Genomic DNA, 15,955 nt, shown 5'->3' on the forward strand with positions numbered 1-15,955 from the left:
AACATTTCAGGACTAAACTACAGACAGGATGTCTCCAAAGGCTTGACACTAAAACATTTACTCAATAGATGAAAATACAAACATGTTTTACCATAATTGAGAGTTAATATAGCCTTTGAGGCCCACTTCCTGTTGTGTCAAAGACAGCCTTTTGATACATAGATCAGGACACCACTTGTTTTTCAAAGTGGAAATGTGTGATAAACTCCCTACTCCTCACAGAGGAACCTGTTAGTCTAGTTGCAAATGACATGTTTTGTGAGAATGTCAGCATTACTCTCAGGCACAAAAAGACCCCATGTGGTGAGTAAAAGACTAATAGTCTGGGAAGGATAACACAGAGAAAGCAAATGGCTCACAATAAAATTTTAAAACAACTATGTTATAGGCAAGTAGAATACACTTCAGAATTATAAGAAAATATATATATTTTTAATGGATATGTGACGGTCTTTTATATGATAATAAATTTAAACACATGAATATATATTGAAATTGAACACATTATATTAAATAGATAATTGCTGCATGGGATATTTATATAGGAAATAAATTCAGAATTAGTATAGATTAAATAACCATTTTAATAATCCCATATTTGAAGTGCATATATATAACATAAATTTTCTATTTTTCAGATGGATCATAGAGGAATGCATGCAGGCAGAACTATTGGAAATGGGAAATAGGCTGAAATTGTGTAAATACATATATGACAGATGTTTAAATGCCATTCATTTCAAAATAATTAGCAGCATAATTCTTTTAATATAATGTAATATTAAAAAAACATGATGTTTCATATCAAAACGATCAGGGAATTGATCTGATGCTGCTCCATCTATAATTAATATTGGGAGAGATTAATACACGAAATTATGGCAGTTATTACATAGTTTAAAGAAATATTTCACTGTCTAAAAATGTTGGTTAAATGAATTTGTATGTATTGTCATGCTGCATGTATTGCTGTGTCTGTTTGTAATGCTGCCACCTAAGGGCCAATACCGGTAGGACAGTTAAGGGAATTTAACTGTTCAAAAGATGCGTTGCCATGGTAAACATGCTCAACTCCGTTAAGGGCCAATCCAATCAGGTATTCCAAATATCCAATCAGAAGGGACGAGGAGGGCCAACCATAATTTACCCATGATGGAAAACTGATAAAAAGTGAATGCAATAGAGAGGACAGATTTTGTGCTGAGCTGACTTGTAATTGGATGCTGGCATGAAAAACCACTTTACTCAAGCAAAGCGAATCTAACTTTCTCATTGATTGCGATATACACTTATTGGTGATCTGAGGTAAAATAATTCCTATTAAGGAATATTGGATATCAACTGCTCTTTACCCTGGTAACGTATTCAAGGTTATTGGTAAGACTATTAGTTAAATTCTAAGTCACTACAGTTTAAAGTACAGTTAAAAGATTTAAAGAAGCAGTTTTTATTTCAAGTTAATATTTTATAAGCATAGGTATTGTTTAAATTTGTATCTGGTAGGCTAAGTGATTTATCTGTGAAAGTTCTGGTGTTTTAAATCAATATTGTATTAGGATAAATTGCAGTTAAATAGCATAATATATATTATCCTATTGTTTATAAGCACTGTTTAGAATTGTATTGCTTGGATGTTAAAAGTTAAAGGTTTTAGTCCCATTGTGTTAACTGAATGAAAGGCTATTTGTAAATAAGGCTGATTTGTGAAGGTAAATTTTTCTGGGGTTTGTAAGAAAGATAGCATATCTTAATAGTTGGTTTTAATGTATATAATATTGTGTCATATTCTGGTATAGCAAATATATTTCAAAATGTTCATGGATATTAACTAAATAAAAGAATTCAGGTATTTATATTAATTGTATGGTTTCTAGTAGATGCATGTTGGTTAAGGGTTTCTATTTTTAAGGATAATTATTAAATATATTGTGTTATAACCCTGCCATAAGCTGATATATTATTTGGAGAGCACTACTTAGATTTTGATAAATATACTGACAACTCACTGGCACCACTTTGAAAATAACTAACTCTTGATTGAAGAATCTTTTCTAACACCTCACTTTGCCATCTCCTATCACTAACGCAGGCAAAGAGAATGACTGGGTTGAGAGGGAAGGGAGGAGCTATTTAACAGCTCTGCTGTGGGTGCTCTTTGCCTCCTCCTGCTGACCAGGAGGTGAATATCCCATAAGTAATGAAGATGATCCGTGGACTCGTCATGTCCTTAAGAGGAAATGAAATGTTTTGGCACTAACATCCAGAAATGACGCAACTCGCGTCATGGCAGACGCAACCTTGTGGGTTGCTGGCGTCACCTAACTAAGATGCCGGAAACAGCCAACTTGCGCCAACGAACGTACCTTCGCGCCAAAAAAATTCTCGCGACAAGGAGGACACAAATAATAGCATTTTGCGGCCTCGCGAGCCTAATTTTGCCCACGAAAATGAAAGAAAACAGTCAATTTTTAAGAAAAGACTATACCCCAGGTAAGAAAAATAACTTTCTAAATACGTTTTTACCAATTTTGAAACTGATAGTCTGCAAAAGGATATACACATAAACCTGACTTATGGCAAATATAAGTACAATACATATATTTAGAACTTTACATTAATACATAAAGTGCCAAACCATAGCTGAGAGTGTCTTAAGTAATGAAAACATACTTACTGAAAGACACCCATCCACATATAGCAGATAGCCAAACCAGTACTGAAACAGTTATCAGTATAGGTAATGGAATATGAGAGTATATCGATCTGAAAAGGGAGGTAGGCAATGAATCTCGACGACCGATAACAGAGAACCTATGGAAAGGATTTCCCGCAAGGAAAACCATAGAATTCAATAGGTGATACTCCCTTCACATCCCTCTGACATTCACTGTACTCTGAGAGGAATCGGGCTTCAAAATGCTGAGAAGCGCATATCACAGAAGAAAATCAAGCACAAACTTAATTCACCACCTCGATAGGAGGCAAAGTTTGTAAAAACTGAATTGTGGGTGTGGTGAGGGGTGTATTTATAGGAATTTTGAGGTTTGGGAAACTTTGCCCCTCCTGGTAGGATTGTATATCCCATATGTCACTAGCTCATTGACTCTTGCCAATTACAAGAAAGAAAAGTGACCCAAACTGATACCCCTCCTTTATTTTATATTTGGACACCACCACTCTGATACCTTGGACTAATAGCAATAAGAGGCATGGCATAGACAAACAATATTGAAAGAGATTCTCATGTGTGATCTAGGAAGCCGTTACGTGACCGAGCGGCGCACTCAAGGAAAGTACACTGAGAAGCAGCCGTGGTCACAAGAATATGGTTCTAAGTTTAGCCGCATAAGTGCCCTCATTGATTAAGGTAGGTACTGTGCCATTGATCATCTAAGCTATACCCACGTATATTACACAAGCCTCAGTTTCCAGTGTTGTGTCTATTGATTTACTGTGTTTATTGTGAAAGTCCTAACTTTATGCAGCGACTGGATGTGTACATATTAGGAGTGTCTTTATGGATTAAGGTATTGTGCCCCATATCATCTAAAATTGTACACACGGATGACTTTATATTAGATATAGTTGCTGAAGGTGGTACAAATAGTGTATGTATGTAAATATATATATAGTAATAGTAGTTTTTAGCATTGTGTCTATTCTCTAAAATACTTTGTTTTTATTTCACGCAGTATTTTATTACTTGTTCGTGTAATATAACTGTGTCCGTTTCATATTATATGTAATGTTATACTGAGAGACATCCCAGTTAATCAATCTATAGCTTTTAAGTTTGACTTATTAAATATTTATTATTTATTGGTATCTTTAGCGTCTAAGCGCCCTCACTTTACCTTTTTTATTTTGAGAAAAACACTAGTGTTTTACAGACATTACTAAGAAAGGACCATAGTAAATTGGTTCTATTTTATTCATACACCGTGCACTCCATATATAACATAACCGGAAACTTTCTTATGGCGAGTAACCCAAAGATAATTCCTTAGCTGCCAGAGTTGACAGTAAAAGTTTTTAATTTTAGAAAGTAAGTACATCTTGCTTGGCTTTTGCACCCACCACATACAGTCATAAATAGCTGAGAAAATCTCCACAGTTTGAGTAAATCAGAAATAATCTATCTGCAAATTATATATATAATTTTATCAATAATGATGTACATTTCCTACTACAGAAAAATATAAATAAATGAAATGTTAAGGAAAAGCCAATCGTGCACGCTGGAAAGGGAGTGTTGGCTGCTATAATTTAAAATATATAGCCTATAAATAAAGCACAATATAAATCAGTGCCTTCAGCACATAAATATAATACAGCAACTCCAAAGTAGAAAAAAATGTTAGTGCTAAAAAAAAAAAAAAGTGTAACAATGAATTTAAAACCCTTGTAAATCACATATTAAAAACTATCCAATCTTCTCAGAATTATAAGCATGGCAAAGGAATTTCCCATCAAAACTTTAAAACTCCACTGGGCTTTGCTAATAAGGAGGAACATAAGCTAAATTTCATAATATTTCTCCATTGGTTGTCTTTTTCTATTTTACCATAAACATTTAAAAAAACGAAGATCAATAAATCATTATACATTTCTTCTAAAAGTACCTTAAAGGGACATTGAGGTCAAAAGTTAACTTTCATGAGGTAAACTAAACATACAATTTGTTAAAACTTGGCTCCTTTCTTTAAAAGCAAACGGAGGTAGGCTCTGTGGTGTGCACGTTACTCGAGCATTACATGGCAGCAGTTTTTCTAACAACATAAAATTAAGACACATGCACACCCCTGAGCCTATCTAAATTTGCATTAATGTAAAGGTAACTTAAAGGGACAATAAAGTCTAAATTAAACTTTTATGATTTAGATAGAGCATGTGAAATGCTTTCCACTTTACTTCTATTGTCTACTTTGCGTCGTCCTCTTGGTATCCTTTTTGAACAGAATACCTAGGTAGGCTCAGGAGTAGCAATGCATTGCTGGGAGCTAGCTGCTGATTCAAAAGTTGTTTTAAATGATATGATTTATCTAAATCATTAAAGAAAAAAAATGTGTTTAAAATACCTTTTAATATACTTAAAAGGATATTGAACATGTAGGCTGCATCTAAATAGAAAAATATTTTGCCTTCCATTTCCCTTGAAATTGTTCTAGTCTTGCTTATTTTTCATATATTGAGTATACTTTGCTAAATATAAAATAAAACTTTGCTGCAGATTTTTGTAGACATCTCTGAAACTATTTGCACTTGTTTTTGGAGGTAATATTTTAGGCAAATATATTTCTAATTTTACATGAAATGTACACATTTTAATTTTTCCTAACAATTTCCTCTCTTGCAATTTTAAAAAGGTGCAATCCATTATGCTTTTAAAAAATATATATACATATAATACTTAGCTGTAATTTCCCTTTAAGTGCAGCTATTGTAAATAAAATGCTGACTAGGAGAAACAAAAGGAAACACTCTAAAAATCAGCCCTTTTAAAAGGGACATAAAAGTCAAAATTAAAAACACTTTCATGGTTCAGATAGAGCATGCCATTTGAAGAGACTTTTCAATTTACTACTATTATCCGTAGTATCCTTTGCTGAAAAGTATAGCAAGTCAGGCTCAGTAGCAGTAATGCACTACTGGGAGATAGCTCGTTATTGGTGGCTAGACACACAAAGGCTTTCTGTTTGCTTGCCGGATGTGTTCATCTAGTTCCCAATAGTGTGTTGGTGCTCTGGAGCCGTCTTTAAAAGGGACAGTAAACATCTTGTATATTATAAGGCATTTCAGTTGTGTTGTTATAGAATAATATATCAGCCACGTTTGTATAACAAATTAACCTCCTTTTTGCAGCAAATGTTTTTCAATAGCCAAACTGCACCCACCATTTTGGCTAGCCTTGTTGCCTGCAGACTAATGTTACTATGAAGTGCAATATTTTGCAGTTCTCAGCTAAAGCCAATTACGGCAGATATGTAACATGGTTAGACTTAATAAGTCAGCAGAGTTCATTCAAGTTCCAAAAATTCGAAAAACCACAATTATCAGAGCTAAATTACATGAAACTGAGAAATAAATAATAAAAATATATAGACAAGATGTTTCATTATGCATAACTAAAACATATTTAAAAATCTCAAGGTTTTTACTGTCCCTTTACCTGTGTGTGCCCCTCCTTTGCCAGGGTTAAACACAGTTATATGCGAGCATTAGTGCAATAATAAAATGCTTATGTCTTTTTTGCACTTTATGTCCCTTTAAAGAACTCAAACGGCTATAATGATGGGGAATAGAAAAACAAAATCATCTAACAAGTGAATTATATGAAGCAGACATTGGTGGACCCAGGAAAAACTATAATAACCGCTTTAACTACATAGTCAACTCCGTTCATTTCCAAATTAATTATATCAGTTGTTCATGTTGTTCATATCATGTTGATGGGATAAAATTTATTTCCTGTGGTCAAATCAGTCAGATCTTGGATAGTCTAAAAACAAGTTTTCCTTATAAGACATGAAAATGAATTATACATTTATGTGATCTAAAGTTAAATAAGTTTCAAATCCCAGCAAAAATTAAAATAAAACTGTACAACTAGAAAAAAAAAATATATAAATAAATAAAAATGTGTTAATTCATTTCTTACATTTTCCCTCAAATATCCTTGGTGATTGCACCTTTAACAAGCTACTAGATAGTAACTAGTCTTTGTATTGGTTAATAACTAAACGTTGTAACCACTGTTTAACCACTCCCACACTCGTGTAAGGAACTCCAGCCCTAAAGAGGTTAAAATACATCAGGAGTAGACACTTTTATGGCTATTTAAATATCCACCCAGTTTTAAAATTGGAGGTATTATTTTACAACAAAGTGAATGCACCTTTATGATAAGACACTGCAGAGTCCTATGGTCGTTATAAAAAAAACTACATAAGAAACTTATTTTACATCCAGAATTTCAGTTTCCATCACGTGTTAGTTGAAAAGTTAACAGAAATTCACGCTGCCATAATCAGCGAGGTGGTAGGCAAAGAACACAAGAGTTCCCAGTTTGAGAGGCCTGGAAGCAGAAACAAAAATAAAGATAAAGGAGTATCAAAAGGTCTCAGTTCTTTGGTAGATACAGAGTCTGATCTCCTATTCCCTCACATATAGCGATTCTGCTGGTTTTAGAAAGGTGAGGGCAAGACCCGTATCATAGGAGGTTCCTCAGCCTAGGTGTGTGTGTGTTTGTTTTGTGAGAGCCTATTTTTCCATGAGTGAAAGTTGCAGGATCTCCTGTAGCTCTGACTCCTCCTGAAGGCGCTGCTTCTCTTGTTCTTCTAGCTCCTTGGCAGAAAGTTCCATGGCAAACTGCAAGTCCTTGTCATAGCTATGAGAATGGCTACTAAGACTGGAGGTGGCACTTTGGGAGTTGGCTAGAAGACTCTCCTGTATGGCCCTGTGTAAAGAAAAACCACATTATGGTCAAACTCTTTAATTAGGGAACATGATCTTGCAGCGGATTGGTCATGTGCAGCATACATATGCGTCTCCTGAGGCTTTAATCATGTGCACTGGTAACATGAGTATGTTTATGCCCTGGAACCATCTCTTTTTCCAATAAAACAAACAACGTGTGCCCTCTATAAACCTTCATGTTGAATTATTTATATTTTTGTCAAAATAAAGTGCAACATTTTTAATGTACTCAGAACCCATATATGTTGGTGTGCACCCTTGAAATTTCAATTCAATGAATCAAAAGATGTTAAAAATCATATAATATTGAGATATGAAGTTATGATAATGCAGTGGGCAGATTCTTCGAGCAATAAGTGAAAACAAAGATAGACCAGTGCTTTTGAATAATGCACAATCAGAACAAGTAATCTTATAAGAGCAAGATCAAGCATTTAAGATATAACATTGTATTGATGCTTTGAGGTGTCATCATTGGCATTTTGTGGAAGCCATAAGTAGACATCCTCCAGGTCATTAGATATAAAACCACTGCCTTATACAGAAGCACTATACTATGTCATCAACCATAGACATACAGTAAATAGAAAACAGGATAATCACTGCATGTGCTCCTCTAAACAAAATGCACCAACACACTATCCAATCTCATACTTTGTTAAATTAGTTTCTTCATATCATTAATAACAGCACATGAAGCAGGAGATTATTCTAAACTAATGGGTTAATAGTAACCCAGCTGCTTGGGGACAAACTATTCAAAAACAGGAAACCCACCCTCCTCATACCTCCCTTCCCTCTTCCTCCAGTTATACCTTTATGCCAAGCAAATAGAGACAAAAAGGAAAAGGACAGAACCATAGAGAAAAAAAAAATCAGAAAGGGTCAGTTTTCATGTTAACGTTCTCAGAATAAAATAAAATATTTAAGGGGTAATAATAGAATTTTATATGGGAGACTATATTAGTTTAGTAACAAAAACAAAATGTATGCTTACCTGATAAATTTCTTTCCGGGCATGGAGAGTCCACAACGTCATTCCAATTACTAATGGGATATTCAACTCCTGGCTAGCAGGAGGCGGCAAAGAGCACCCCAGCAAAGCTGTTAAGTTTAACTTCCCTTACCCATAATCCCCAGTCATTCGTCCGAAGCAAAATGGAGAAGAAACACAAGGGTGTATAGGTGACTGAGGTTTAAAAAGATGGTGGGGTCGTGGACTCTCCATGCCTGGAAAAAAGAAATTTATCAGGTAAGCATAAAACATAATTTATGCTTACCAGATAAAATTCCTTTCCTTCCGGATAGGGAGAGTCCGCGGCTTCATTCATTACGGTTGGGAAATACAACACCTGGCCAGCAGGAGTAGGCAAAGACACCACAGCCAAAGGCTTAAATATCCCTCCCACTTCCTCATTACCCCAGTCATTCTGCAGCGGGAGGACAAAAATGAGAAATAGTAGGGTATAAATGGTGCCAGAAGAATAAGATAAATAATAGGGGGCCGCCCTTAGACAAGAAAAAACGGACGGGGGCCATGGTAAGCATAAAATTATGTTTTCCTTCCTAAGATAAGGAGAGTCCACAGCTTCATTCTATACTGTTGGGAAAACAATACCCAAGCTCCAGGGGACACTGAATGAATAACGGGAGGGAACAAAAAAGAAGAGGCGAATCTTATTCTGAGGGCTCCAGAGCCTGCAAAACTTTTCTACCGAAAGCTGCTTCAGGCGAAGCAAAAACATCAAACTAGTAAAAATTAGAAAAAAAATATGTAAAGAGGACCAGGTAGCCGCCTTACAAATCTGATCCATAGAGGCCTCGTTCTTAAAGGCCCAAGAGAAAGCCACTGCTCTAGTGGAATGAGCCGTTATCCTCTCAGGAGGATGATGTACCGCTGTCTCGCAAGCTAAGCGGATGAGACTCCTTAACAAAAAAGATAGGGAAGTCGAAGTAGCCTTCTGCCCCTTACGCTTCCCCTAATAGACAACAAACAAAGAGGAAGATTGTCTAAACTCCTTAGTAGCCTGAAGATAGAACTTCAAAGCGCGAAACACATCCAAATTGTGAATTAAGCGTTCCTTCGATGAAGGATTAGGACACAAGGAAGGAACCACAATCTCTTAATTGATGTTGCGACCTGACACAACCTTAGGAAGAAAACCTAAATTTAGTACGTAAAACTGCCTTATCTGCATGAAAAAAAAAAAGATAAAGGGAATTCACATTGCAAAGCAGAGATCTCAGAAATAGTAATCTCAGGCAATAGTCATTAAAAAGAGAACCTTTCAAGATAACAATTTAATAACGTGAAATAAAAAAGGGTGAGGAAAAATGGGGTTTGTAAATAGTAATTATAGGATTAAATATTACAGCTTCGATTTGCTTCCCCTTTAATTCTAGAGCTGAGGCAGTAATATACACTTGTATGTATAGCTGATGCAACAGAGTTTGCAAAACAAAGAAAAAAAGACTGCCTGTCTCAAATGATTATATGACCAAGCCCATTGATACTAGGAATCAGATATGTGTGATAAAATTGTCTCTAGCAACAACATTCAAACTCAAAAAACTTTATTGGAGACAAAAGATTAGTCCAGCTGGACTTTTACACGCACACTGGTTAAAAATAGCTAGAACTCAGACATATTGTGGTGATAAATTACCAGATATCAAAATCGAAAAGATTATGAGAAATTGTATGCAATACAAATACAAAAATTAAATGCCCCTCATATGAGGTTTAAGTCCAAGATTGCAATATCATAAGTATTTGCAGGATAGTTAGCACTATAACTTATTTGGCCCAGGTAGTTATATACATATATTGCTCTCCAGGATATATAAAAAGCGTGACAATAGGAGACATACACTTCATAGGTATATTCACTTTTGGGCTATGCAAAAAATGTTAATACAGGGAAAAGTCTAAAGTATTATCTATATATAATATATCTCGAAATTAGGTCACAAAATAGACAGATTAGGCTCTTTACGCAAATTGCATCATTAAGGTTATTTAAACCACCTATGAAATAATAAAAGCTGTGGCCCTATCAGTTATCACAGTGACTAGCAAGATAGCTACAACGCTAAGTGTGTCCGTTGTCTCTACTACATATTATTAAGATACTTGAAGCACAGTATTACTTTTTAAATGTAGCATTGACCAGATGGAAAAAAAGTATTGAGCAAGAGGCTAAAAACAGAGAGGTACTATGACCTCGTGAACAGTGCCCCTGACGCGCGTTTCACATAACGCTTCTGGTAACTATCCTGCTAATACTTATGATATTGCAATCTTGGACTTAAACCTCATATGGAGGGACATTTAATTTTTGTATTTTGATTGCATACAATTTCTCATAATAATCTTTTCGATTTTGATATCTGGTAATTTATCACCACAATATGTATGTTCTAGCTATTTTTAACCAGTGTGTGTGTGTGCACGAGTACAGCTTGACTAATCTTTTGTCTCCAATAAAGTTTTTTGAGTTCGAATGTTGTTGCTTGAGACAATTTTATCACACATATCTGATTCCTGGTCATATAATCATTTGAGACAGGCAGTCTTTTCTCTTTGTTTTGCAAACTCTGTTGCATCAGCTATACATACAACAATTTAATAACGGAATGCAGAGGCTCAAACGGGGCCTGTTGCAATCCACGAAGAACAACATTTAAGCTCCAATGAGGAGCCCCAGATCTAAACACAGGTCTGATCCTAATCAGAGCCTTAACAAAGGGACTGCACATCTGGAAGCTCAGCCAGCCTCTTGTGCAATAAAACTGACAGGGCCGAAATCTGCCCTCTCAGAGAACTAGCAGAAAAGCCCTTCTGCAGTCCATCCCGGAGAAAAGATAAGATCCTGGCAACCTTAACTCTGTGCCAGGAAAAACCATGCTCTTCTTACCAGAATAAGTAGTTCCTCTAACCTTTGTGGTAGGTACGCCGAGTAACTGGTTTACAAACATGAATAAGAGTATCAATGACACTCTCAGAAAAACCTCTTTGCTCTCTTTGTTCAATCTCCAAGCAGTCTGCCTCAGAGAATCTAGATTTTGATGAACAAATTGACTTTGTAACAGCATTTCCCTTCGACAAGGTAACTTCCACCGCGGAGATGAGGACATCCCCACTAGATCCGTGAACCACGTCCTTCGTGGGCACAATGGAGCAATCGGGATTACCGATACCCGCTCCTGCTAGATGCGGGCCACCACTCGAGGAAGAAGCAGTAATGGAGGAAAAAGATGAGTTTGAACCTCCAGGGCAATGCTAGTGCATCTATTAGATCCGCTTGGTGATCCCTTGACCTCGACCTGTACCAGGGTAGTCTGGTATTGAGACGGGATGCCATGAGATCTATCTCCGGCGTCCCCCACTTGCTGCATATCTCTGCAAACAATTTGGGAAGTAAAGACCATTCCCCTGGGTGTAAGGATTGCCTGCTGAGAAAATCCGCCTCCCAGTTATCTACACCCGGAATGTGGATCACGGACAGCGAACAGTTGTGGGCTTCCACCCACTCCTTCTCGTTCCCCCCCAATGGTTGATGTAAGCCACCAAGGATATATTGTCTGAATGGAATCGGATAAACTGGGACGAACCCAGAAGTCAAGACTTCAAGGCATTGAAGATTGCCGTAGTTCCAAAATTGGTTGGGAGGGAGGACTCCTCCCGAGTCCACAATCCCTGTGCCTTCATGGCACCCCAAACCACTCGCCATCCAGATAGGCTTGCTTCCATAGTCACAATCTCCCAGGATGGTCTTAAGAAGCACATCACTCAGGACATATCTGGACAGAGCCACCAAGAGAGCCATTCTCTCAACTGGCTGTCTAATACAATCTGTAAAGACGGATCAGAATGATCGCCGTTCCACTGTCTCAGCATGCACAGTTGTAAAGGTCTGAGACGGAACCTGGCAAAAAGAATCATGTCCATGCAGGACAACATGAGACCAATCACCTCCATACACTGAGCCACAGAGGGACTCAAGGAGGTCCATAGGGCAAGACATACCAAAGTTAGCTTGCAACGTCTCTGGTCTGTTAGAATTATCCTCATTGATATTGAGTCTATTATAGCACCCAGGAATTCCAACCTGGTACTTGGGATAAGAGAACTCTGTTCCGAGTTTATCTTCCATCCATGTAATCAAAGAAGACGGGACTCAGTATACTTCAGTAAGACGACAAGATGGTGCTTGCACCAGAATATCGTCCAAGTATGGGGCTACTGTAATACCCTGAGTTCTGGCAACGGCTAGAAGAGCCCCCAGAACCTTCATAAGGATTCTTGGAGCAGTAGCTAGGCCAAACGGAAGGCCAATGAACTGGAAGTGCTGGTCCAGGAATGCAAACCTCAGGAACTGAAAGTGTTCCCTTTGGATTGGAACATGAAGGTAAGCGTCCCTTAAATCTATAGTGGTCATAAACTGGCCTTCCTGAACTAAAGGAAGGATGGACCTGATCGTCTCTATCTTGAAGGAAGGGACACTGAGAAATTTGTTTAAGCACTTTAGGTCCAGAATTGGGTAGAAAGTTCCCTCCTTCTTTGGGACCACAAAATAGCTTTGAATAAAACCCCAAACCTCTTTCTTCGATAGGAACCGGGACAACTCATGAGGATAGGTCCCGAACGCACCCTAGAAAGGCATCCCTCTTTTCTGGTCTGTAGACAGGTTTGAGAGTAGGAATCTGCCCCTGGGCGGATGAGATTTGAAGCCTATCTTGTATCCCTGAGTATGACCTCCAGGACCCATGGATCCTGTACGTCCCTGAACCAAGCTTCTGAAAAAAGACAGTCTGGCCCCTACATGATCCAATCATGGATGGGGTGCCGCCCCTTCATGCCAATTTGTTTTCGGCGGGCTTCTTATGCTGCTTGAACTTGGGTTGCTCGGGCTTGGATGTTGTCGTTGGGATTTGTCAGAATGAAAATTAGAGGATTATTGTCCCTTAGACTTGTTGTTCTTATCTTGCGGTAGGAAGGCACCTTGTCTCTGGTAACCGTAGAAATAATGGAGTCCAGGCCTGGACAAAATAAAATCTTTCCCTTGACGGGAAGAGAAAGGAGTCTGGACTTAGAAGTCATATCCGCAGACTAAGACTTCAACCAGAGCACCAAGCAGGCTAGGACTGCAAAGCCAGAAGCCTTTGCATTCAGGCGAATAATTTTTATGTTCGCATCACAGACAAAAGAATTAGCAATTCACAGAGCTTTAATTCGGTCTTAATATCCTCGAGGGGAGACTACACCTCAATGAGTTCCAACAAAGAGTCGCACCAGTAGGTAGCTGCTCTGGCAACTGCAGCCTCCGGTTGAAATAAAAATCCGTATGTTGAAACATCTTTCTCAGAAAGGTTTCCATTTTCTTATCCATTGGCTCTCTGGACGAAGAACTATCCTCAAGAGGTATAGTAGTATGTTTAGCAAGCGTAGAGATAGCAACATCCACCTTAGGAATAAACCACAAATCAAGTTGAGAGTCCAGGACCGGGAACAACTTTTTAAAATTAGACGAGGTGGAAAAGGAACAAATTCTTTCCCATTCGTTGTTAAAAATGTTTGCCATTTTAACCGACACAGGAAAAGTCAAGTCAAAAGAACTTTCCTGTCTTCGTAAACTCTGTCTAATTTAGGTATCATAGGTTCTTCAGGCAGTGCGGCCTCTGGAACTTTTAACGTAGACAGAATGCAAGTGCTCAATTTTAAATCTAAAGGACGGTTCCTCTGTAGCAGGAGGCTTAGACGCTAAGGACTCCGACCCAGAAAGTTCACCTTCTGAAGCTACAGAGGTTAACTCATCATCGGATAACTAGGACATAATAGCTAAATCCGATAAATATTTAGACTACTACAGGTCAGGAGAGCGATGTTTAACCTTTCTTTTGCGTTTGTTAGAGCGAGGTAAGGCAGACACTGCCGTTTGTAACTGCGCTGCAAAGTCCGCAGGAATAAGGCCCCCTCCGGATGGATAATTAGATGTGCTATAGGGAACTGCATGTGGAGTGGATAATGTAGCAAGGGTAGTAATCTCACAGGGTGCCGAGTCCTGAGAGTTAGATGGCTCAGAGGGACTAATAGCCTTGGCAGGCTTGTTTAACTTTGTAGAATTTTTAACAATGTTAAGGCATGTGGAACATAATTTAGTGGGCGGGAAAACCACGACCTCCTCACAATATAAACAGATATGATTTAGTACAGAAGAAGAAGTACCTTTTAACATGTCAGAGTCCCCCATAGCTCAGGTTATACCCACAGAAGGACATACATATATATATATATATATATATATATCATATCCAATTTGACTTAAAATAGAGAAAAAAAACAAATGCTGCACTCACCGGTCTTGTAGCAAACAAATCCTTTAATGTTATAGTTAAAAGTCCATCCAATAAACACAAATACCCCCAAACGTTTCGGTACCCTCCTGGTACCTTTATCAATGGGTGTGTAATAGTTCCCCAACAAACGATCCGTGTGTTAACAGACCATTGATGCAGGAAAAAAACAAAATTAAATTGAATATAAAGAGATTATCCGCAATTCCTATCCAGTACTAACTAATCGCTAAAAATATGTGGATATACTGCCTTAGCGATAAAAGACCTCCAACATAACAATATAGTTATAAATAACCAACCAATGCTCAACGCATTAATACACTGCAAGAAAGGGAGCATAAAATAAAATAAAGCATTTATTGGAGTTCAAATAGGCAAATACACACACGCATATATATATATATATATATATATATATATATATATATATATATATATATATATATATATATATATATATATATATATATCTATCTATCTCTATATCTATCTCTATATCTCTCTATATATCTATATATCTCTATCTCACCATAGATGGGTTAATTCGACTCCTATCCTAGTGCACTATGAATACAAAATCCCCTCAGAGAGGTCTCAAACACAAAAATATTAGGCAATAAATATGCAGTATATGTGCATATAGTTAACTAAAAAGTCAAAGTCCTGTTAAAGTGAAAGTAAAGTTTCAACTATTTCTATACACCATCAATTTAGTAACAGTTAAAACATTATAATCGCTTACTTCTTTTCTGCAAATGAATATATATTTATATAATAAAGATGTTTAAAATTACCCTACTGTGCCGTTCCTCACTCCTCCCATCAGCCATTTCCTTATTTCATAATGAATGACGTATAGAGCGGTCCCACACGCTCTATATGTATCTCCAAAGGAACAACGTATGCGCATAGCGTCATCTAACTATAGAGGCAGGGATGAGAGAACAATACATTATAACCTTTATTTTAGTAAATAAACGACTCGTGTCAGGTCAAAGTATTAAAGGGAATTTTGCGCATGTGGTAATCCACTTGCAAAGCACTTGCGGCAGTCTAATACAATATTACAAAATGTTTTGCAATGCGCATGCGCGAAACGGGCGCGCGCTTTTCCTACAAG

At 37.3% G+C, this 15,955-nt stretch overlaps 1 protein-coding gene across 2 annotated transcripts in view; it reads right to left on the reverse strand.

Annotated features, from left to right (window-relative positions):
* Positions 1-3,908: 3,908 nt before the first annotated feature.
* ANKRD13A (ankyrin repeat domain 13A) overlaps positions 3,909-15,955 on the reverse strand; it is a 115,543-nt gene continuing 103,496 nt past the window's right edge. For both annotated transcript variants that reach the window (XM_053702094.1, XM_053702095.1), the window contains exon 15: positions 3,909-7,456. In XM_053702094.1, the coding sequence (XP_053558069.1) occupies positions 7,261-7,456 (196 nt within the window). In that variant the 3' untranslated portion in view covers positions 3,909-7,260. The remainder of the gene's footprint in view (positions 7,457-15,955) is intronic.

This window comes from Bombina bombina, chromosome 2, assembly GCF_027579735.1.
Source record: "Bombina bombina isolate aBomBom1 chromosome 2, aBomBom1.pri, whole genome shotgun sequence".
Classification (NCBI taxonomy): domain Eukaryota; kingdom Metazoa; phylum Chordata; class Amphibia; order Anura; family Bombinatoridae; genus Bombina; species Bombina bombina.